The 26387-nt window shown below is 36.2% G+C and overlaps 2 protein-coding genes across 2 annotated transcripts in view; one reads left to right on the plus strand and one right to left on the minus strand.

The window, feature by feature from the left end:
• Window positions 1-8786, minus strand: part of LOC129271518 (ciliogenesis and planar polarity effector 1-like) — a 29597-nt gene extending 20811 nt beyond the window's left edge. Inside the window, exons 1-2 of the mRNA XM_064106875.1 lie at window positions 8573-8786; window positions 5438-5856 (exon numbers count right to left, since the gene is read on the minus strand). Of these exons, the coding sequence (XP_063962945.1) occupies window positions 5438-5856; window positions 8573-8786 (633 nt within the window). The remainder of the gene's footprint in view (window positions 1-5437; window positions 5857-8572) is intronic.
• An 8128-nt stretch (window positions 8787-16914) lies between these two features.
• On the plus strand, window positions 16915-22786 carry LOC129270890 (uncharacterized). The gene has a single exon (XM_054908227.2). The coding sequence runs from the start codon at window positions 17670-17672 to the stop codon at window positions 19485-19487; it is 1818 nt and encodes a 605-aa protein (XP_054764202.2). The 5' UTR covers window positions 16915-17669; the 3' UTR covers window positions 19488-22786.
• Window positions 22787-26387: the final 3601 nt, after the last annotated feature.

A 26387-nucleotide genomic window follows, 5' to 3' on the forward strand; every position in this document is an offset into this window, starting at 1 on the left:
ATGGGTTCCATGACAATACCCTAAAAAAGGGCAACTTCCAGGTAGTCCCTGGGGAGATGTCATTGAAGAACGGTGTCTACGCTCAAAGAGTTAGCCCTCAGGAAAATTGTTCTATCTGGATACTGCACAAGGGCAAGGGGTATCGCTGTGCAACAAACTGTACAGAAGGGAGTTGCCCTGATACAATTTTTATTTCATGCATTTGACATTTCTGCTTTTTTAGTTCTCGCAAATAAATGACCTGCTGTCAAACTCTCCTCCATTAAGTACATAAAACCTGGTTACCGAAAATAAACATCAACGTATCAAACATCAATTCTTTCTCTAAAGTCACAAGATTAAAAATAACAGCTGAAATTCTACCCCTACGCAATGTGCCTAGTGACTAGTAGAGAAGTCGTTAATTATAGCTCCTTCAGGAGTCCAAGAGTATATCCTTTCAATGATTTTATTATTTTCTTCTAAATTAATTTGTAGGTGTAACATGGTAACAGGCACTCTAGATCTGTACCTACATGTACGTGCAATACATGTCTGATATTTGATATCACACAAGAGGAGAGGTCACTTTTGGAAGGCTGCCAAATACTTTTTATAGCATTCATTTACATTATTCAGCTTTCTTGTCTTTCAGGGAGCAAGCCTGACATATCCCGGAAAAAAAAATTCAATAAAATTTTACCAAAATATTGAACTTTTCGAAGCAAATTCTAGCCATTTGCATCACTTTTGCAATCAATTATCACAGATTTGGACGAGACAATACTATAACCACAAAAAACTGAACTTTAGAAGCACTCGAATGGTCAAAACACATATTTTATGGTTGTTATTTTTGAAAAAAAATATTGCAAGTCTAACACTGTGTTGATTCCCGCATGAATAGTACAATAAATTCTTACTTGAAAGTAAAAAAAAAAAAGATTAAAAATTTTGTCAACAAGAAAAACTTGACTTGTACAAAAGTAGGCCTTGAACCATATTGTATGCAAATTATCAATAAAGAAAATTTCCACTAAAATGTCACTATTTCCTTTGTCAGAATATCTCTTTTAAAATAATATAGCATTTTATGGCGGTGATTATCTAGTTGCCTATTCAATGGTGCACTATATTGCCCTGTTTGTAGCTCCAGCTGCTAAAGGCACTTGGTGCATTCGAGGAATTAATCCTGCCAGGTACCCATTCACCTCACCTGGGTTGAGTGCAGCAATATGGGTGAATTTCTTGCTGAAGAAAGACACTCCATGCCTGGGATTGGAGCCCACGTCACTCCGATTGAAAGACGAGAGAAGTTACTCCTAGACCACCACGCCCCCATGAAAATATCATCATTAGAGTAGAATGACCTACAGGAAAGGCTAGAATCACTGGTGTGAATACCTTAAGTCCTCGATAATCTATGCTCTTACACGCTAACACCCTTCCTTTCTAAGGTTTCCTGCTATCTTTATTACTTAGTACATTGGCTCCCAGATAATACCATGCTTCTATTTCAAGAAACATACCAGACCTTCCATGGTCAGCATTCACTTGAAAGTATTGGATTTTATAAGATTTTTGTAAGGAATTTAATTGAATGGCTACTCTTTGCGCTGCTCTGCATCTAAACACGAATCTTACTCTGTAATTACTATCTATATAAAATCAACCTCTAGTATTTGGTCAATTGCAATACATGTACATGTAGATACATGAATGCAATATTATATGAAAAAAGTTGAAGTTATCAAAAACACATAAGGTATTGACCAGTACATTGCACATTATAGTAAATTCAAGATGGCCGCCAACCTATCTATAATGCAGAGAAACAAATAAATAAACAAACATTCTATATAATAATCGCACGTACATGTAAGGTGAACAAACTGACACATGTTTCAGTCAACTCTAAGAAAAACAGGATCAGTACTCTAACCCAATGAATCACTGTTCATAAATCCTATTAATATGATCAACTTCATTTTGGCAAAGGAAATAATTACCCCCACACAAAATTACAACCAAGGGCATGTTTTGAATAAAATAAGTCTTTTAATTACTTTTTAATTCCTGTAGGCTCTTCAAACTTACATGTAGTACAATCCTGAAAACTTAAATGAGCCGAGGTTTCGAAGTCAGAACGTGGATCAGATTACAGGGTATTAACTTCTTTGTTAATCCCTAATGAAATGAAAAACTTGTTTACTTGCTCTTGGCCTAATAGATACTGGCAAAATTCAACCATAAAATCTTTCTTAATTAACAATCAGCTTGTTGACGTGTATTGATACATGTATGTATATACTGTATTCATGCTCTAATCTGCATTAATTTTATCTCTAAATGAAGTTGTAAAAATATTGGTTCGTGTCATATCATACTGAACTACACAATTAATTAATGTACATGCAGTAGGCACTGAATCAATATCATGATGATATAAGAAGTATGAACATGCTTTTCTTTGACATACATGTATTTGGTTGTGGAATAATATCATCAGGTTTATGATTATGTACATGTACTGCTCAACTTATATTTGGATTGCATTTTAATGATCAATTAATATAAATACCAAGCTACAGCTTAGGTAATAATATCCAAGTCCTTTGGAAGCGCATAGAGACATTATTCATAATTGTGATATGCGCTATACAAAAACTGTGTATTAATATTATTATTATTATTAAATACCATAGCATATTTTATACTTCAACCTATTACATAAAAAATCAAAGGCTACGTGATAAAAGATCACCCTGGAGTTATTCCAAAAGTATATTTGTTTTGGAGGTTATGAAGTAAACAAAATAGCTTTGGCAAATATGACAGAAAATAAATATAAATAAAAATCATGTATTGATAAACAGAGTGAGTGAGGGGAGGGGGTTCTGACTTTAATATTTTGAAAGTGTTTACAGAATGATGTAAAATAGCCTTAAAATCGGACATACTGAAGCTTTTCGACAAGCACTCATCGGAGTAACATTGCATGAATGACTAGAATGCTAGAGCAAAACAATATATAATAGAATCGAAAGAGACAATGGACGTTAAACGGTGAGCTGTGATTGGCTGCCAAGGTAAACAATTTAGGCTTAGTACCAGCTATAAACTGAAGCAAAGCAACTAAAATAACGCAAGGGTACTTACAAACGCCTTCTGGCGGCACAGAATAGGGTCTGTTATTAGCTGGATATACGCTGCCTCGAGCATGCACAAGCGATTGCTACACATGAAATGTATTTTCAGTACAGTGCTGGAATTTATACCATCACACAATTTTTTACAGATATCTTAAAACAACATTCAACCCATCTGTCAAAAGAGAGATGCGATTTAAAATGTACTTTTCTTTTAAGAGAGAAAAAGAAAAGAATGGACGTTAACCAATTAAAGTATACTGGATCTTTAGATACAGTACTATAAATTTTCTTTGGGTTTACAACAAAGACTGAAAGTTTTGGGAATAAAGAGGAATAAGAACCTGTTACTTGTTGATTTACATATGTACATGTAATTCCCAAATTCGTCATTCTAGCGACACAAATATTCAGGTACATTTTCTTTTTAAAAACAACCCTCAAAACAAATTTGTGGGGGAAAAAATTGAAATAATGATGGAATGCTTTCATATTCATCGTAGGTTCAATGGCCTAAAAGAAAGAAAAAAGGAAAGAAGTGAGAGTGTACTGTCACATCAACCTTGTGACTCACAAAATGTAACTTGATTACATGTTTGTTTTTCAGGGAAAACTTGAATCTTTACATGAGTGAAAAACATCACCTGCTGTATAGACTTTTCCTAATTGTCTTTTACATGTTAATGACATGGCTACTGGAGAAATGTGGGTGTGGTGTGGGAATGGGATGATAAAACAAAAGGAAGAGATAAGGTGTCAAATAAAAAAAAAAGACTGAAAAAGAGGGAAAGATGTAGGGGGAAGCACTGAATTTGAGAGTAAAAGTTGGTGGGGAAAAAAGACGAGGGAGGAGTTATGAAAGAGAAAGGTACAGTACTGTAGCTCTAGAGTTAATGGACATAATCATGCATTAACTCACGTAGCATAATCTCCCACAACACACATTACACCCACACAAACACACCACCCCCCAAAAATAGAATATAGAAAAATTACACAATGATAGAGGTCCAGATTTTCTCTAACCCATTGCCAACTTGAAACAGGTGACCCCTGTATAAAGCCTATCAAAACAGGTTGTTAAAGGTCAAGTCCACCCCAGAAAAATGTTGATTTGAATAAATAGAGAAAAATCAAACTAGCATCATGCTGAAAATTTGATCAAAGTCGGATGTAAAATAAGAAAGTTACGCTTATTTTTCACTAAACAGTTATTTGCACAACTCAGTGACATGCAAATGAGTCAGTTGATGATATCCATCCCTCACTATTTCTTTTGTGTTTTATTGTTTGAATAACACAATATTTCATTTTTTACAGATTTGACAATGAGGACCAATTTGACTGAACCATATAATATAAAAAAATGCTAATTCCATATATGTTCAGGAAGGAATTAACCTTTGTTTCACTTGTCAATGAGGAGAAATTGGAATATTTAATATTTCATATAATAAAATACAAAAGAAATAGTGAATGGATGACGTCATCAGTCTCTTCATTTGCATACCGACCAGGATGTGCATATAACTGTTTTGTGAAATTAAGCATAACTTTCTTATTTTACATCCGATTTCCATGAAATGTTCAGTGTTATGCTTGTTGGATTTTTCTCTTTTTATTCCAATCAACTTTTTGTTGGGGTGGACTTGTCCTTTAAACTGATGATAGGGTGTTCTGGAAATGGAGATGGGGAGGCATTGTGAGAAAAGTAGATGGAAAAAAAGATCTTTGAGAAATGATCTAAAGGGTGAAACGGAAGGAGACTGTAAAATAGCATGCAACAACAACTATTGGTACAGATGGAGACAAAGAAAACAAATTGAGAAATGAAGAGAAAACAAGGGAGCGACAGCACAAGTTGCCACTTATTATAAGTAAAGTGGGCAGATAATAAGGAGAGAAGAAAATTTAGATAGGTTGAAGGAATGAAAGAGAAAGATGAGCAAACAGACAAGAAAAACAATGACAGATGGAAAGAAAAACAGGAAGAGACAAATACATGATTATAATCTCAATCAATAGTAGATTCATGATGTCAGGAAATGTCTCTTAATATTGTTCTTAATCTTGATAAACATGAACAAACAGCGCATGAATTATCGACAGTGATTTTCCATTTACCGGTAAATAAAAACAGAAAATCTGTTTTTCATATTTTTGCTGTGTACATATTTTATGACAAAACATTGATTCCATTTTCGATCAAGTTTGAAACAGAATTACAGGTTTTCAGAAATGAAAAGACAATTTTTTAAATGGAAAATCACTGTCCGTACATGATCTTGATCAATGTGCAACATACAAACCTGCATATCTTTACGTGGTAGGTCAGGGAGTCTCCTCCCTTTCCTTTCAGGGGCCGTCACATTCCCTACGTTCTGACACGTGATGAGCAAGTCCGCAAGCTCAAGCGCCCTCTGGAGTTCACCTTCGACCAGGTGTGTATAAAGTATTGCAAGCAGGGACGCTTCAACGATCTGATCCCGAAGAGATGCTTCCTCATCCTCTGCATCGCCTGAAGCTGTGGCCTCACCCTGGGCAGGTACATCTCCTGGAAGACTGGAGGATTCAGAACGTAGGTGGGTCCCGGAGGTAGAAGCATCCTCTTGGAATAACCGTCGGGATGGGTGTTTCTTGCAGGACTGGTGGGGTAGGGGGTCAGCAATGGCCAAGTGCCACAAACGAACTGCTTTGGTTGGAAGATTCTTGATGTAGCACTCACATCCTATACAGATTAATATTGAATTAAACAAAGAAACATACCAAGTAATAGATCATGTTAATAAGTAAATCCGATTGATAAGCCAGAACTTTTCCCAGAGTATTGCTAGAAATTTCACTTTCTTGTTAAGTCTAGATCATCAATTTACTAGGGCTGTAATCGTTAAGAAAATTCTCTGTCGATATCGCGCTAAAAATATATTATCGATATCGATAACTATCGACAAAAGAACATACAGTGTAATCAATACACATTACATTACATACATTACATACATTATAGTGATATCACATACTCGCGTTGGTGAAAATTTGTATCTGCCACAGTACCAAGAACGCTTTAAAATCCGCATTCATCGGATGTAAATGATTACATAACATCTTTTAACAAACAATGAGAGAAAAGTTATCGATATCGCTAAGTGGCACAAACAAGCGATTATCGACAAGACTATCGATAAAGACGTTATCGACAACAGCCCTACCATTTACTAAAACTAAACAAACTAATTTTGGTTAATATCAATTGTTTCATTAGGGTCAGTGCCAGTGCTCTACATGTACCTTTCAATAGAACGAGTAAATATGAACATTTACCAAACAGCTCCATCACCTATAGATATAAAAATATGAAAAACAAAAAACATAATACATTGTACAAACATTAGGAAATAATTTTCCTGGTATCATATCACAATTTCCTCCAATTATATTTTTTAAGAAGACTGCTACACAAAGTCTTTTTATAGTAGATTTTTACATGTAGGACTGTACAGAATTTGAGACCTTTTCTCTCATGGCACAAAATGTTAATTTATTTAAGGTTAATTTTTCCCTGACTCAAATAGTAATCAATCTAGTACACAACCTGTTAATCCCATCAAATTTTAATATACACAGGTTAGTGGCTCCATAGGGTTTACCATCTAATGCTTGGCAGAATCATCAACTATAAGAGGAAATGCATGAAGGAATGTCATCTAATTTATCAAATAAATCATCTTAACAAGCATCAATTTCAGCAATGAATTGACTGTCAAGACATTGTTAGATCTAATCATGCTGACAATTGCGGGTGGAAGTGGTAATTAAAGTACTGTATCCGGAAATCTAACACTCCCCCAGGATTCAAATACTTCTAAGAATGCTTTGTATTTCTTGAAGAAAGTACATAAAAAGGACATCCTCCAGGAATTATCAAGTATTGTCTGTTATTACACGAATCTTGAAGATTAGCTTTCTGATATTTGATTCTTTCTTTATGGTTTGAGATAACGCTACTTTCCTGTAAGATATCTTTGTCTTATTCTTAGATCTGTACGCTGTGCGAAACTTCAGTGTGAAGAATGTAGAATTTTGCAAGATGAGTATAGATCTCCACATCTACATATTTTTTGTCTTATAGAAGTAGAGCATCAGGAATTTGTCAAGCCAAAATGGGGAAGAATTACATGTACATGTAGAAGGGGGTGGACCATTTTTGTTTTTGTTGAGGTGACTCCCATAGGAACTCGGCAAAGCAGCTTTCTGCCCCACCAACGTAACGCCAAGCTGGTATATACCAGTTTATATTGAACATTTTGAGTCTAGGTTAATCTGTCATAGTGGCTGACTGTTATATAGACAATGGAAATTACTCTTTGGCCTTCTTTGTTAAAGTGGATATAATGGCCAAACTGGGATTTGAACTCACAACCTCTAAATCATGAGTCCAATGCTCTAACCACTCAACCATCATTCTATGGTGTAATCCTGTGTAAATTCTTCAACACTAAAACTGATTGTGGTTGCAACATACAATTCCACCCTTTGAAGCCTGGCTAAAGCTTTGGTATAAAAGAAATCAATAATGTGAATTATACTGGAGTATCATCTAACAAACCAGTCTTACAAAAGTGTAATGACTGCAGAATATGGTTTTTTCCCACATACATTGTTTCTTTGTGAAAATTACAATACATTTGAGTATACAGTGCTCCCCCCCCCCCCCTCTCTCTCTCTCTTGCTGACATTTTCATTCTTCCTTTTGAAAACTTACATGTACATGTATCTTTGTGATGACTCATTACAAAGGCACAAGCAAGTAAGTTGAAGTTTAAGCTCATTCCACACTTTAAATGTGGTTTTATATTAGAAAAAAAAATATGCGGCTATTTCTATTTTGGTCAGGATCCCGTCCAAAACCAATTTTGATGCAGATCGCAAATACATCAATTTAAGCCCATTAGAAGCTGAGCCTGCATAACTGCGGGATGGAGTCTATGGCCCGTATTCTGAAGTCGGGTTTAAATTAAACCCCGGTTTAAAGTTGTGGTTAAGTATGGAAAGCCAATTGGAGCATAAATCCCTAACAGTAAACATTTAGTTTATTAACTCATATCACACCCAAATTGCTCATAATTGTCTGGGAATGATAACTGAAGTATTTTCTTCATTATGAAAGCAAAAGGAAACAAAATACTACACATACATGTAAGAAATATAAAATATAAACTTAATTTTTTATTTCTTGGCTTCCCATAATTTTAGTACAGAGTTAGACCGTGGTCTAAGTCAAACCTGACTTCAGAATACGGGCCAATGGAAACATGTGTTTTAAAGCAAAATCATTCAGTCTCCACAGGTTAATAGTCTAATTTCTTTTTTTTTGGGGGGGGGGATCGAATCACCTAAGTAAATGTTTTCCTCCTAATGAATATTATCTAGTACTGTACTTATACCTTTCAGATATGCTGTATTGGAGAGCCGAGTCCATTTACTGTGGAGGTGGAGAGGAACACTATAGCCATGGAGGTGCAGCTTTCTCTGTACATAACACAACAGCTGGAGAAGCTCGCTCTGCTCTCTTGTGAAATGGGACACCCCTTTGGAATGAGTGGAACGTCCTAGAAGTTTGTTAACATGCCTGTAGAGTCGCTTCCATGTTGGGATCATTCTGCATCAGGAAAAAAAAAGGAAGAATAAAAAGTCTTTTGAGAACTGTATTCAACATCAATCAACCAATTAATCTTTTAAAAAGAAATAAAAACTATGTAAATGACTTTGATTTCACATCAATCAACCAATTAATCTCCAAAAATAGAAAACAAAAACACTGTACGACTTTGATTTCTCATCAATCAACCAATCAATCTTCAAAAAAAGAAAACAAAAACTATGTAAGTGACTTTGTTTATATGTATCTATTTCTACTTGATGTCCTTTTGTTTTCATAACTGATAAGATCAAAGTTAAAGCAATCAAAAAAGGAGATAGAAATTTGAGGCTCCTGCACTTGGACAATGTATGCAAATATTTACTTTCATATAATCTTTATTTCATGGGCTAAGCTCATTCTTAAAAACAATTTCTTTTTCATTTCATTCACTATTCTCTTGCCCGTCTGAGTTTGTAATGTGATTATCAAATGGGAATGGAGGACATAAGAAAATTTGTAATAACCAGAGAAAAACTTATATCAATAAAAAAAAATAGATGGATGTATTTAAAGGGTCCCATCTCTTTAATCACAAAAATATTTACTTTCATTTTAAATATCAAAGTGTAAATGCTCTGTCAAATCACTCTCTGTCAATTGAAATTACATTTAAAGGCGCTTAGAACAAAAGCTTTAGGCTAGGTGACAGTGTGAGGAAAGCAGAGGAACGGAAAGAATGGCAGAAACTGATTGCCAGGTCATGTGGTGCCCCAACAGTCTATCAGACCAGGGGACAGATAGATGGATAGACATAATAAAGGAAAGTTTTCTTTTAGAGGGTAGTCATGCACTGTAGCTTAATCATACCCTGGGATATTAATTAAGTTTATTGCATGTAGTAAACAAGATGTAAAGTCACTAGACTGGCTATCACTCAATCAAGTCTTTTTAAAAGAACGAGCATGTACACTGCATGGCTAGCCCCCGGGGGGGGGGGGGCACTCATATTATTTTTTGATGGGGGTGTGCCTCACGGAACTCTGAAATGGGGGTCTAAGGAACTGACTAAAAGGGTAGAGTACAGGGTCTTGGGAACTAAATATATACCGCGCGGTGTGAAAAACAGTGACTACAGAACAGGATCGCGGCACTGTTATAGCGCTGTGCATGCGCTAGCCATGCATGGAGCGGCTACTAGTTATATGCAGGGAGTTGCAAAGCCGTACATGCATCCTCTCGCATGCGGTGCTTGCGCTTGACGATTTTGGCAGGGCTGGGGAACTGAGATGTCTCGTAATGGGGGTCTAGCGAGCGTGGCGGCTTCTGAACTGAACTTTTGTCATTCAGAGTATCTCGAGAACTGAAAATTAGGTCTGAAAAAGAGGGTCATCAAAGCAGCACCTCCCTGTACCACCGATATATGTGAGTGCCCCCCCCCCCCCCCCGGGGGGCTAGCTACCCCAATAAGATATATTAAAGTAGTTGCAGTAAACCCTGATTTCATGAGAAAGTCTATAAAACCAAGGTCGACTGTCATCTAATCATCCAAGATCTTATATGGACTGAACTTTGTGAAATCAAGATATACATGTACATGTATACTGTAAGCTAGCCAAAAAAACCATTATACTGAAGATAGCACATTTCAATTCATACATGTACATACAGACACTTGGCTGGTCATTTTATTGGATTCTGTAAAAACCCATTTGAAAATTGTTGCCACAACTGGCATTTATCTTTAATTCTTCTGCTGTGCAAAGTGCAAATACATGTAAACCCTTCACTTGAATTAGAATGGTCTGAATATGCAGCCTACATGTACAATGATGAAGTGTGTACAGAAGGCCCTCTTGCTGGCACTAGTCTAATGCGCAGACCCACTCATTGATCACAGATTCAATCATGGTCTGTTTCTGCAGACTACTGCTTTAATTGGCCTATGACCCAAGGAAGGATATATCTAATGATCATTACAGATTCTTTGGCAACCAGGATGCTCCCATCTTACGTAACGTGGCATGCTCGTCGATTCAGCTATAAATCAGTTTGAGGAGTCATATGACAAGTAATTGATCACAGAAGATACATCAACCAGGCCCCGTTACTATTATAGTACATGTAGCTCTGCCATTCAATGGTAATTACCATGGTAACAATGCTCAACAACTTGTCAAATCCAAGCATTCCAAGAGAGTTATAACTTTTATGCAACGGGGCCAGGGCCCATTTCATAAAGACAACTATTGTAACTTTTCCATTATAAACTTTCAAGTTTCATGTAAAACTTGATCATGATTGGCTGCTGATCCCTGTATACCATAATAGATGCCATAAAATGAAAAAGATACCATACCTCATAACTCTTCATGAAATAGGCCCAAGGGATGTCTCATTTGCTATTCATTGAAAAATTTGCTCTTGGCCAATCAAATAAGCTTTGAGAAGTCACATGACCTGTAAAAATTTATCACAGAGGATACCTAAACGAGGGCAGTGTCTAATGTGGTCTCATTGTCGGCTTTCACTGGCTAATTTACTCTCCGCCAATCAAAAACAAGAATTTCACTTAAAGGTAATAACCACTAGTGGTAATGGACGAGAAAACCAATGATTATCGATCATAGATTCTTGCATGAGGACTAAAATATAAAATGGGATCCGAAAATATATAATATTTGACATATTTATCACATTTGGAATAATTATAAATGAAACATGACCACAAATTTGTACCGTTACAGAGCTCGAAAAACCAGATCACCTCGATTCAAATCCGTAAATTGTCTTACGCCCCCTGTCGGCTAAAGCATAACTAACGCTAGTTTGATTTTGAAAAAAATTGCACTTTATCGCCAACGCGGCAGTTGGCTGTCTGCTAGCAGACCACGGACACTCCATGCAGCAGATCGAGTACTTCGCAGTCCGTGACTGGGCCTGATACAAATACAGTGGGTACTGCTTGACACTGGCGAGCAAGCCCAGCTGACATGCGCAATAATAAAGCTGGTAATAGTCATCAGTAAAATTCAATGGCAAGCAGCTTCATGAAAAGCACACAGGTTTACTATATTTTGTTTCATTTGTTTGATTCTAGCTCAATGTTCAAACTGGGTCCTGACATAATATCACAAGAACCTTACATAAGCAAGTTTTGCTGTATAATCAATATCCTTCACCAAGGTTAAATAGTCACTACTTTAAATTTTGTTGGGCTGAATTCAAACCACCAACCTTCCTTCTTGAAGACAGGTATTCTGACCACTTACACCACAAATATCCCACACCTAAAGGACCTTCACTGACTACAACTGAATTTAATTGTCTGGAAAAGCTGGCGCCATGAGGTATAGACTCCAAGTTCTCATTGTAAATGGGGCAAGGGTCATCACATTACCAGGGGTAAAAAAACCCTACAATTAAACACCCAGTTCTCATTATTGTCCTAAAACTAGTTTTACATGTAATGAGAATGGTCGAAGTGGTCTTGGAAGCGTTCTTCCAAACCAGTTTGGAAAACCACCGGCTCGCAATGTAGTTTTCAAGATCGCTTTGCCTCGTTATGCATGAGGACCCAACCATTCTTTGGGAAGCGATCTTCTAACATGTTCTGTGTAGAATGCTGCGTTTTTTGCTTTCCGCGATGCAGCAAATGGGAACACTAGCAAAGCGATCTTCCAAACTGGTTTCCTGAACCGGTTTCCTGTAAACTAGTTTTTAGGATTGTAATGAGAACGGTGTCTATTTGATCACTTTGTCATTACTGTAAGAGGCCGTTCTCATGACGCTTTTTTAAAACTAGTTTACTGGAAACCGATTCAGGAAACCAGTTTGGAAGATAGCTTTGCTAGCGTTCCCACTTGATCACGCGAAAGTGGTTTTCAAAATCACTTCACAAAAAGCGATCTTGTTGCTTTGGAAAAGCTCTCAGTGGGGTGGCACGTTTCCCGCAAAATTTGAAACCGCAGCGTAGGCATTCTACACCTGTCGTGTGGAGTAGCGTGCTCAAAATGTGCGAAGATCGCTTCCCGAAGAATGGTTGTGTCCTCTCTTACGCTAAAACCAGTTTAACAACGCAAATCGATCTTGAAAATTATATCGCGAAGTGGCTTTCTGAACCGGTTTGGAAGATCGCTTCCAAGATCACTTCGACCGTTCTCACTACATGTTTAACTAGTTTCCACTAAACTAGTTTTAGGAAGGTAGTGAGAACAGTGTTTAACTTCCATGGAAACCTTGATTGTTATACCCCTTTCATAAACCCAATTATGCGGCTAATAGCAGCATAATTTGGTCGTAAAATCGGAGGAGGACCAGAGTTATCCGCATTATTTTGATGCTGCAATTATCCGCATAATAGCAGCATCGGGACAAGATTTTGAGTTTATGAACGTATTTCTAAATAATGCGGATAATTGCCATGGTGCGGTCACAAGGTCACCCTTTTCCAACACAACCGCATCGGAGGGGGCGTGTCCAGTTGTCATGACGATTATCCGCCTTTTTCAGGACGGGCGCTCGTAAAAATAATGCGGATAATTTTCGGAGTTTGTGAACGCAATTTTTATTGAATTATCCGCATTACTATTAGGCGGCTAATTGGAGGGTAGGTTTATGAAAGGGGTAGGGGTATTAGTGACCGTTACTACAGAGTCCTGCTACTATGGTAGTTGCAATTAAATGGCAGAGTTACCAAAGTTGTAACCTCTTCATGAAATGGGACCCTGCCAGAACAGAGAAAGAGTGTCAATCTTGAGAGGAGGGATACAACATTTTGTGCTACAAAATATCACATCTTATACTTTTCTTTTTATGTGAGAAGGACACTGTTCTCACTACATTCCTAAAACTAGTTTACTGCAAAACTAGTTTAGTGAAAACTAGTTTAAAGCATAGTGAGAACGGTCGAAGCAGTCTTGGAAGCGATCTTCCAAACCAGTCCGGAAAACCACCTCGCGATGTACATGTAGTTTTCAAGATCGCTTCGCCTCGGTAAACTGGTTTTAGCGTAAGTGAGGACACAACCGTTCTTCGGGAAGCAATCTTCGCACATTTTGAGTGCGCTACTCCACATGACAGGTGTAGAATGCCTAAACTGCGGGTTCGAATCTCGCGCGAAACGTGTCACCCCACTGAGAGCGTTTCCATAGCAACAAGATTGCTTTAAGTGAAGTGATTTTCAAAACCACTTTTGTGTTATCAAGTGGGAACGCCAGCAAAGCGATAGATTCCAAACTGGTTTCCTGAATCGGTTTCCAGTAAACTAGTTTTAGAAAGCGTAATGAGAACTGCCTCTATGGTTTGCCCAGTACAATCTGCAAAGAGAACATGCATGTTAGATTTCAAAAAATGTGCATGAAGTCATGATAAATAGTGTTTCAGTGGTGGAAAAGGAGAGAAGACAACAGCCATAAAGGTAAAAGACAGTAATTGCTGCAAACAATTATTTCATGAGAAAGTTTTTTAAATCAAAATTAATTGTCAAAATATTATCAGACATCTAAATCTGGTAGATAAATGTAAACTTATCTTTATAAAATCATGAATTCTTAGCTCTAATTTGATAATTCTAATATAAGACAGAAAAGCATGTGATGGGACAGTGTATTAATATTGCTTCGAAAAATACCAGACATTTGATGGAATTCTGTGCTTATTTTTTCTAATTTCTCAGCAATTACGCATTTTCTTCCAGAGCTATTAGGCACATATCTTTTATTTATACATACAAACACTTTGGTGATAATTTTATTGGATTAATTCTGTTTGAACTCATTTTGAGATGGTTACCACAACTAACTGGTATTTATCTTTAAGGTTTGCAGCATCAACTAAAACAATTTCAGCAAACTCTGCAACAAAAGAGGCACATCTTAAATCCTCAATGTGAAAGGGGAAATTTCATCAGGTGCCAAACGGTCTGCATCGGCAACAACGAATTAACCATCAAAATGATTGCTATGCAAACAATAGACATCCGGAGCATAACTTCAAATATGCTAAGTCACCATAGAAAATCACTTTCCTATTTCTGATTAATAAGTAAAGTAAAACAAGGTAAAGAAAACAAAAATGATAGCTAAACGTCGTCAAAAATGATGTCTGATTACGAGAGAGATCCAGGTAAACAAACAAAAATATTGACATCACAGGTTACTAGAATACATCCTGTCAATTCCACATTTAAAGAGAAATTCCAGTAGTTGCAGTAAACACTGATTTCATGAGAAAGTCTGTAAAACCAGGCTTAATTGTCAGTATATCATCGAGGATCTAGATCTGGTACAGTTACATAAACTGAACTTTGTGAAATCTTGAAATCTACGCTGAAAAATGTTCAGACTGAACTTCCCCAACACAGATAAGCGCACGTGGGACAGTGTATAATTATTGCTTTGAGCGTCGGGCCCGACGCTCTACCCGAATCCTGTGCTTATTTGCTGATTTCTCAGCAATTACACAATTTCTTCCAGAATCCTTTGGCACATGCGTTTTATTTATACAAACAGACACTTTGGTGGTCATTTCATTGGATTCTGTACGAACTCATTTTGATATCGTTACCAAAACTAGCATTTACCTTTAAATTTACTTTATGGCGAAGTTCAGGAAGTATATTTATAGAAGACTCTCTATTTTGATCACTATCATTAAGTAATTGAAATGACAGAGATTGAAAATGTTGGGCAAAGTTTATTTCAAGCACCTACTCCACTCTAATATGCTTTTCATACTGCACATATTTTCCTTAGCCCCAGGAAATTGGTGGGGCTAATCGTTGAGCTTAGCCCATTTCGGTTTCACACTACGTTTTTTTTTAGCAAAGTTGGCTAGCACGGTAAATAGTACGGTACTGTCTGGTCCTGCAAAAAAGCAGGGTAAGCCGGCTAATTGCGGTGCTATTAAGAGATGCAGAGCGAAACCAAACCGGGCTAAGGAAAAGTGGGGCTAAGCATTAGCCAATCACAGAAGTCGAAATCATCAATATTCATGAGCTGTGCGATAGTCCGGGGTTAAGGCATTAACCCCAGTTAAGCAAATAGTATGAGGTTAAGAAAGAAAGTGTGAAACCAAAAAAGATAGTATAGGGTTAAGGATATTTTGGAGTAATAAGGATAGTATGGGGTTAAGGAAATGCAGTGTGAAATGCATATAAAACTTGGTCCATTCATTTTCATCTAAAGAATTTAAAGTTTAATCTCATAATTTATCAGATCTGCTCGCAAATTGTTATCTAAATATACCTTATTATGTTAGTTATCTTACAAGTTATACAACACTCTTTAAAACATATTTTCTATTGATCAAGAATTTGCAGACGTGTTGACTATTAAGGTGTGATATATATGAATCATTCTCAACTTTATCCACTATCTCAACTATGTCCACTTTTCAGAAGCTAGTTTGTCATGTTGCAAGTATCTTCATAAAACAGAACATCTCAACATGTCAAGAAGTGATCTCTTATTTTGAAAATTGAAAAGAGAACATAATCATGTCCTTCTTGTGTTTCCTGATTTTATAGATGATCTGTTAGACGTCTCTCTTTAATTTCCTTTCTTTTGGCTTTATCATCTCCATTCGTATTTTCTTACTGTAAGTAAGTCGTTCGTACTTTTTTTTCTTCAAAATTGTCCAGTACATACTTCCTATTCATATTCACTTTACTACCAGTATGCTTGAATTAGTTTGCTGTGCTAACCCTTCACTTTAGTCAAGTCGTCTGAACATGCCCCCAACAATGACTTGTGTAACGAAGACCCTGAAAAGTTTACATGCTAGTCTTGTGTGAAGACCCACTTGTTGATCCAAGTTTCAATCAGGGTATGTGTCTGCAGGCTATGTTTGAATCAACTTGCATTCTGAATTCTTATGCTCTTTAGAGCAATATAAAATTACAGATCTACAGGAAATTGCTAAACAATTATTTTAATTGGTATCATTAGTTATCAGGTTAGAGAAAGAGCTATCGAACAGATTAGCAAAAGACTTATTTTCCAAAGAGCAGAAGAGAAACATAAAGCTTGTCAAGCAAACGGAGAGACATGACAGAGAGGGCGCTCATGGGAAATGATTATGTGAGGTGGGGAATCAGAGTTGAACAAACAAGTGTGTCACCCATGCAACTGCTAATAGCCATTCATTATGAGTTTCAGCACAGCAGTCTGGAGTGCGGGTTCACATTTGCCAAACCCTTCAACCGACTTCCTCCCCGTCCCTCATGCTGCAATGGTACATGTAAGAGTGAGACTGAGAAAAACACGGCAACACACTCAAATTTCCTGACACCGTCCAGTCATCAGTCAGGATTCTCAGTTGCGTTGTCATTGTCTCGCTACGTACAGGAAGAGCATCGTCAACAGGTGATCTGGGGTATAAAAGCAAAGCAGAAAGACCCCCTCGCTTCAGTCTCTAATTATCTGCCAACCAACAAGGATCCCTACTTGTTATCGATGTGCTAACTTCCATCTTTGGAAGGTCGATGACTTAAACATACTGCTGGCTTATCGATAGGAAGATAAGGACCTAGGGAAGGGCAATTATCATCACAGGCAGATGTATCACTAGCGTCTGATTTGGACGCATCTAATTCACAGAATGTCAGAAAACGAAACGGGAAAATTAACTGGAAAGTGAATCAGACACTAGTTCTTCAACTCCGCAATCGGCAGACTTGTAATGACAATGTTATTTTGATATCCTGGATATCACATTATCTTCTGAATGTTGTAATACTGCTCTGTACAAGAATAAAGTGACTGGCAATTCAGTAAAGACAGGCAAATAGTGACACAAACAAATAACTGGTGATGTCAAAACGCTGTTAATTTTCAATTCCATAGAGAGTCGACTTTGTTGTGACATTTTGCAAATTTTCAGTCTGATAATCGTTTGTCAACATGAACAACAAGGAATCAATTGGTGCCTCTTTACTCATCATTAGTGTGGTGATTACATTAACTCATGCTGGAATCTTGAGCACTTCTCCAGCCAAGGTGTTGGCCCAACCTTCAGAGACTGTCCAGCTCCAGTGCCACTACACCATCAACCATCGGCTAAGCTGCGATGGAAGTTATCTCTTCTGGTACCACGGCAACAATGTGATGGTGATGAACAATACCGCACCCCGGAAGCCTCAATACACTGCTTCCCTTGACCAGCAATATCTTAATGATTCCATTCAGTGTACTTACACGTTGTACATCAATGAAATCAGCGTCAAAGAAGCTGGAAACTACGCCTGTATCTTTATTTGGTATGAAGGTTACTACCACTACGAGCAAGTGATGTCCGAAGTGTTTGTTGTGCAACGTCCGGACCCCAAGTTCCCAATCTGCAGCAAGAAAATTACAACTACGGAAGCTGGGGATAAGTCACTGGCCTTTGTCTGTCGGTCGGAGGCAACGATGAAGGAGGGTATGTCTTTGAGATGGAGGAATGGTTACCAGGTTCTGGAGACCAAGACTAACATCAGCAATGGAATGATGATGGCAAAATATATCATGAATGGTAGCAAGGTCATTCCTAACGACACACATGAGTACATCTGCGAAGTGGTGTACAACCAAGTTAGCTTGGATCAATCTTGCACCATCCAAGCAACAATGGGAGTGGTCATCAATTCTTTATACCACATCAAGGATACACCAGAGGACAGCTATGCAACGTTCACTTGCTCCGTCAACATGAGTATCCCAGGTATTGGCTTCAAACGGACCTGGTATTACCATGGAACAAAGATTGACCCTCGAGATGTTCATGATCGCTTCCTGGTAGACAGTCACGCAGGCGAGCTGCATGTGAGAAATGTGACGCAAATGGATGGCAGCGAGCACATTCAGTGTCTGGTAACCTCGATTCTCGGTAACGGAACAGCTGACGCCATGATGATCATCAAGAATGACCACACCGACACCATGTTCAAGAATAAATCTGGGAACCACTACAATACTACACTCATCACAGCTCTGGTTGCAGGTGCTTTCTCGCTTGTGATCCTTGTCAATGTTCTTCTCTGGTTCATGAAAGGAAAAACAAGAAAGGCCAGCAGAGGATTCCAGAGACATCCTACCCCAGACATTGACAACAGACCACCTGTACACCCGGAGCTCATTCCCTACGATACAGATGATGATGCAGGAAATATCTACCAATATGCCGAAACACCTTATATGAAATCAAAACAATGTAGCTTGAGCGATGATTTCCCCTACTTGAACACAGGTGTCTCAAAACTTAGCGATAGTCAGAAACTATGCAGTACTGAAGATATATCTCCGTATACAGTCTCTTCAGGCATGAAGAATGACTACATCAACATGAATAAACCTGCGCTTCGTGCACTTCCGAGTGAGGATACGGATGAGTATGAGTGTATGTACCAAGACACTGAAACAACGTGCGCAGACAGCGGTAGGGGGAGTGCGTACAGCACTTGCACGTCAGAAAGCACTCTTCTGAAGAGCGTGGATCCCAATCATCAATACTACCAAACAATCCGGACAAGTGCCCCAATGCTTGACGATGAAATGCCCATCATAGTTTCTCTGGAGGATCGGGCACCAACACTGCCAAGAAAAGAAGGCAAGAAAGCCACGACAAGCCATGACTATCAGGGCTTGGATAAGAGTGAAATACAGAGCAAAGACTCCGTCTACACCAAGTTAAAGCAAAAGCAAAAGCATGATGATTCTCATATTTATGAAAATATAGCGTGATTGTTAAAAACGTAACTCTTCTCTCGCTGATAAAAAAGGGTATTTTTTTAACATGATAAGATCTAGGATGTTTAAAGGTGAAGACACTTTGCATGTTTCTATTGCTCTATATGATGTTTAATTAATGTGCATTTGTTAAAGTAATATAAGATTTGTTTATTTCAATTCGTAATTCAATTCTTTTAATAGTAGTTTTTCTCAAGCATGAAATCTCTGTAATTTTGAGTGGTTTTTCACGATACATTGAATAGGGGAAAAGTTGGAAAACTTTTATCCATGTCTTTCCTGTCTTTAGCAGTTCAAAAATACTCAGACAGAGGATGTTAGAGCTGATGTATTCCAAATGAATATGGACTAAACATTTTAAAATTCATTCTGTTCTTTAAAAAATTATTGGACACTTGCAATATTCATGCAAATAAAGTGAATGAAGAGTGAAACAAAATTCACTTTTGCCACATTATTTTTAACCAATGGATTTTTAAGCAGAATATTTAATGCTACATAAACTTTTAATAGTTGTCAATGTTTCCAATAGTTAATCAAGCAACGGCATCGTGCGGAAAATTCAGTTTACTATGAGAAAATGAGACAGATGTAGTGCATAAGAACACAAGTACAAGCATACGTTTCATCCATGATATTTACATTGGAGACCTACAAGCCTAAAGTCGGTACAGTCAAGATCATGCGAACAGGAAATTGGTAATTGTTGAAAGATCCAAATCAGCTTGAAATCAGAGCAATTGACTTAATCTGGTCTTATATCACCTACATGTAGTCTCCTTATCACACAATCAAGGGAGATAAAAGAACAGATTTTCAATTATTTCACAATACTCAAAATTTTGCTTCTTTCTCTTCTCAGTTGAGTGATAATATTACATCAAGTGAAAAGTTGTCACATGTTGCTTAATAATTAATCAAAAGGATGTATCTATAAAAAAAAAGACTCATGGGGAACAAATATCTAACTTATGAATTTCAAAAAATTTCCTCATTTTCTACAAATGATTGTTTCAAACTGTTTGAAGAAAATGGTCAACAGGCAATTCAACATTTGTTTGGCACGGTGTTCTTTCTGAAAAAAAAATCTTTAAAAGATCATAAGAGTATTCTCTAAATGTCAATAGCTATATTGTGAATATTTGATAGATTTTCACTCAATGTTTTGCGAATTAAAATCTAGAATAGGGGACCGTGCCATTCCCTCTAGTCTATAATATTTGTCCGAATGAAGTGTAAGAACTATAAATAGAAGGTAGATGATATTACCTCCAAACTGAGGAAACATTCATAATTTCATCATAAGTATCCTCTTTCTGGCCCTTCTTCTGATCACATTGCCTAATGTTATTTCCTAATCATCGTGAAAAGAAGACAGCTGGAAACTCTTCTGTTGGAACCTATGATCATGTGCCATATCCTCTTACTCATTGCACTGCACATGGGAGTTAAGATTTAACTCATTGAATACCAATTCACTGTTTGGATTGGCCAAAATAAATATGTTGGTAAATACATGTATGTGTCCGATTCGGAATATTGTCGAAATTAATTTAAGTTTTATTAGATTAGACCTAATGAGTTGGTTGATTTTACAGTTTCGGAAGGGTTGGATATAACAGATTTGTTATTTTGACCAATCCTTCTTAAATAGTGGACCTGTTAATCACTGTATTAAACCTTTGTGCATCACAGGACAGTTGGAAATAGACGTATTAAAATGAGAGACTTAAAATATTGTAAGAGACGATTTGTACCATTTGGCCAAAAGTTCTTATACACACTGTCATCAGCATAAGCAAAAATGCCAAAAATCAATTCACTTTCCTAAATGTTGAAAAATGCAATGATGATCATTAGCAAACAGTTAATTTGTTATTTAAAAGTTCCATTCAGCTCACACTTGGAGTAAACTATGTTACGTCACTTTGATACTAAAGAAGATAATACACCTTGAAATGTTTGAACTGACTCAAAACTATCATTGCATCGCACGTTCACATTTATCGATTGCTAATGAAATCTCACTCTGTCGGCCATTGTTTTAGATCAGGTGATACGAACAATTCACAAACACTGACCTCTCAGTCATTCAATATCAAAACTATTGACCAGTGCACTATTCGAAGGTTCATTGGTTTCTTTTCCCAAGAAGTTTGCCTTGGCAAGATCCGACGAACATTTGGGACACTGACTCTGATTATGACCGAGTAGACAGTCTGAAATTTATTTTTCGCATTTCGAGTTTACTCAGCTAAAACAAACCACAAAGGGAAGCCCAAAATTACATGTGTCATCTTTTCAGGAGTTTACAAACAAATCTTGGAATTTCATTCCATGTTTCCTGAGCTAAGACTTGAGGTGTTATAGTGCAATCATAATACAATCCTACAATTTTAACTTTTCTTCCTTTTAAGTAATTTGTCGTTGAAAGTGCTTTTCCAATATTTCACATCAATCATTATTGTGTGCGGCCAAATTACCCAACGCATACAATTTGTTAATTTGATATTTGAAGTTATTTGAAGTCAATCTATATCTTGAAAGAACATACAAATTGGATTTGAATTAATTGAATATCTGCAATAATGATAAGTCACAATAACAACCATCATGTATAGTTTGTTTTTGGAATTTCATTCAATGTGATTACAAAGATATAAATAAGTCTTAATTATTCAATTTGTGATACAAAGTTAATGAATTTATTTCATTAATTATCAAGTATAAAAAAACTAAAACTTTGAGTTTGATAAAAAAATTAGTTAACTAAATCAGATATATCTTCATCATGGCAAATTTTGGATATTAATTATAATCTTTTGCATTCCTTGTACATTTGAACCCCAGCCTGCATGTTACCCTACCTAAGACCTTACAATCTTTAATATAATTTTCTTTTTATTTGTAGTAAGTATAGTACCAATCAATTTCATTTCTAGTTTCTGGTTTTGTCATGATATGTACACGTTATATAAAACCAAAAAATGGGTAATTGATATGATATTCAAAAGTTTTACTTGAATTAACAATTTTATGTGGATGTGAAATGGTTAGGGCATAAACTGAGATGAATTTATTTTTCCTACAAATATTTTTAAGAATTGAATCTGTTGATTGTGTACATAGGATATGTTTGTGTGTTTAATATATTTCATGGTGTAATTAACAATATTTCCCACTGATCAGTACTATGTGCATGTTTTTGATGAAACTGCAGTTTTGATAAAACCTAAATTTATAATTATATGCAAGAATGAAACTTGAATAAATGTATAAAGGTTGGAATCAAAGTGCCTGATGCCATATTCATTATTGTATTCCATTATTACTCTAAAGGTTATGTTTTAAAGATACCATATTTCAAACAAATCAAGAGAAGCAATGGTGTTTAAATTGACAGAATTTCAAACAGACTCAAATGAAAGAATAAATTAATTAGTATTTGAATGAAGGAAGAGTGAAGACAAAAAATCAAGATGAATGAAAGTGCAGGAGGTTTAAGTGGTTCCTGTATGAGAGTCCCATGATAATCCTCAACATGTTTTTAAAAAAAATCCCTATTCCAGGGCTCCACCCTAACCCTTTTTTTTTACTGGTCCAACCTGTTCATGTCGGACCAGTAGATACCCAGTTTTTTCCATTTTCTACTGGTCCGAACCTAAAATTTACTGGCCCCCCCTCCCCCCCCCCAAAAAAAATATACAAACAAACAGTACACGCACACAACATAATTCATGAGAGCCATTTCTCAAATTTGGAGAGTCATTTTTAAAGATGCCAGAGCCATTTTTATAAGTTACAAAAGAGGAGAAAATATCACTTGTATCAGTTTGATATATATTTTTAATGGTCATGTCGTACCAGTAAATCTGGCTATTTCTGAAAAAATACTGGCCCAACAGCAATTTTTACTGGACTGGGACCATTGGACCGTGTTGCACGCCAGTGTCGCACGCTGCCCAATCCATCCTCCGAAACTGTAATGAGTTGTAGTAATTGGTTCCATGGGCAGGGTAAAGAGAAACTTTAAGAGATTTTTACCCATTGCTGATTTGCTATTTTTTCACAATACAGTTTGGAAAGGGCAATTTTCAATATTTTTTGTTATAATGCAGTGAGCGATTCCTTGGTTTAATACTGTACGCTTGGAGCCTCTAGAGGGTATTTGGCGCTTTAGGTTTCAATATACACATGTATTTCACTAATTGACCTTTTTTTTTAATGACCCTTAAATGCAAATTTTTATTTGTTACAAAAAATTTCATCAAATTCCTGAATTTCCACAATGCTTTGTTTCTTTGTTTTTCTCTCATCTTGTACTTCTCGCTCAAATTTGGGCATTTTGACACACTAAACTGAAAAAGGGATGTAAGATTAAAATCATGAGTTCACGCTTGGATATTACCTTTCTATACTCTGTCAAAAGTAAATTCCATAAACAAACCACTTTTTAATTGTGGTTTGATGACTAGCTAGCTAAACTAAACCACAGTTAGCAGATCACTGGAGTGAAATACCTTCAAAGCAGCCTCGCCAGACCTCAACATGCGAACCAGAAGGGAGGAAATACAGGATAAAATTATTCAGACAGTCAAATTTGAAGCAGGTGTTTGAGGGAAACCCTCTTCCCATCAACAAGGAACATTTTTTTAACTGTATACCGGTACTACATAGTACAATTAAAATGCAGATTCTCAAAATAAATCACCTATTGAATAAAAATAATTCATATCAAAAGAGAGCAAGTTTTTTTTTTTTTACTGTTAATTTTTAAGGTTGATTAGGTATTATTTTAAAACCATGTAATTTCCAATCACATTGTCATTCCAAATTATCATTGAGCTTTATTGAGCCTTCACCTATCTCATCTGTTCTGTAACATTTTGTTCTCCCCTACCAGAAATTAATTCCTTCCCAATTTAATAATCCATTTTTTCCTCGCTTCATCTCTTTTCTTTCTTCCCCCTAATTTTTCTTTAACACCTCAGTACAATAATATTATGCTTTGGCAAGTATTTTTAATGCTTCTAATAATTAAACATTAATTTGCTGAGAGTTATTTATTGCTATTCAGATAAAGATTTTTTTTAAAACATATCCAACACTAAGATCATAGCAAAACTTAGATTAAGTAGAACAGATCGTGAAAGCTCAACTTAACAATGGATAAGATATATTTAGAAATATGAGGTATAACCCTGGGATAAGAAGTGTTGCTTGCCAAGTTCTTTTTAGCGTGCTTCAAATGCTAAAATATTGGAACATGGAGGGTGCCTCATGATAGAATAAAGATATGAAAGACAATGTCCGAATAACATGAGAAAATGATATTGTTATCTTAAGGAAATGCCACTTGTGAAAGCCAAGGTACAACGGGTTGAGACAATGGATTTACTGAAAATGCTTGCAAATTCAAAGCTTCCCTCTAAAAGCAAAATGCAAAAATCTGGCATTCAAACAACATCAACATTACATCAAGAATTTCCCAGCAAAATATTAATAAAGAGAGTTTTTCTGCTATGCAGATTAAAGACAGACACTTTTATCTTTCTTGTTAAAGCCATAAAAAAAGATCTCAAGTAATTTCCAGCAAAATATTAAAGATTGTGATCTAGTAATCATTAAGGAGGCAGATAAAAATTATTCCTTTTCAAATATAAAATCTACAGGCTGATTTTAATTTGTGAAAAATTTCATTTTAATACTTTTATAAAGAGTTTTTTCAATGAAATAGAAGAAACATATTTTTTTTCATTCAAGTATGACACTGTTTCAAAACTGCAGAAATCAATAATATTTTATTCAAATTAGTGTGCTCTTTATTTCAATCATAAAATATTTAGCGATGCCATGCTCAGGCCTATATAATTAACTCAAAGAGTAGCAAAATCTCGCAAATTCAATCATATGCAATTACTCCAGGGACTATACCTCATTAAGTTCTAATCAAACATTTTCAAAACAACTGAAATATGGTATTTCAACCAATTTTCATGTTATTTTATAGATGGTAAATCTAAAAGATCTACTCAAGTAATGTCAGACACGTGTACTTAAAATGTTGCATCTCAGATCAACAGTAATTGAAGAAAACAACTGTACGAGGGTGAGGATGTGTGTATGTGTGTGTGTAATGAGTTTTGTCAGACATGTATCAATTATCAATCAGATATGATTATTTACGTCTGGGAACCAACCTTTAACATCGCCATCCACAAGACATGACCAGGGATCGAACCTCTGCATCAATTTGTAACTTCCCCACATACATTGTAGCTTGGATTACAGGCGCACGCCTCAACAACCAGTTTATATAAATGTTTATGGAATATGGTCAAGATGAATTTATTTCTCCAAGCCAACCTATTACATCCGCAGTATGGGAAATGAAAGATGCTGAGATCATTTGAAGAAATATCCTGATGGTGAAAGATCCAGTGTGACCTAGATTCTCAGCTAGCTCTCATCTACCTAGGCTAGGTGTATGGAGAGAGTGTACTTGGCAATTGTTACAATCACCAAAGTTAATATGAGTAGAAAGGAGCTTTGGCTGTGCTTGAGAGGGTTAAAGGATTTATTTCAATCATTAAAAAGGGAGAGGTATTAAAATAAAATTTTATGGGGCAGATTATAAATAAATTAAATTCACTTAAAATTTATTTCATTTGGCAATAATAAAAACTTGACAGGTACAAAAATAAATATTCACCAAAAAATTAAAATAAAGTTACATCATAATGTAAACAGCAATACAAAAGAGGATAACACTGCAAAGCATGTTCTGGCCAGGCTGACCCAGAAAATATATAAAGACAATTTTGAAAATTGTTTTTGGTAAACAGCAAAGAATAAGCAAAAACATTTTAAACAAAACAAGGAAAAGTAAGAAAT

This window comes from Lytechinus pictus, chromosome 11 (assembly GCF_037042905.1).
Source record: "Lytechinus pictus isolate F3 Inbred chromosome 11, Lp3.0, whole genome shotgun sequence".
Lineage (NCBI taxonomy): Eukaryota > Metazoa > Echinodermata > Echinoidea > Temnopleuroida > Toxopneustidae > Lytechinus > Lytechinus pictus.

Bases quoted from the DNA above. Each gene is read 5' to 3' on its own strand.
- LOC129270890 (XM_054908227.2), top strand. From the start codon at position 17,670: ATGAACAACAAGGAATCAATTGGTGCCTCTTTACTCATCATTAGTGTG.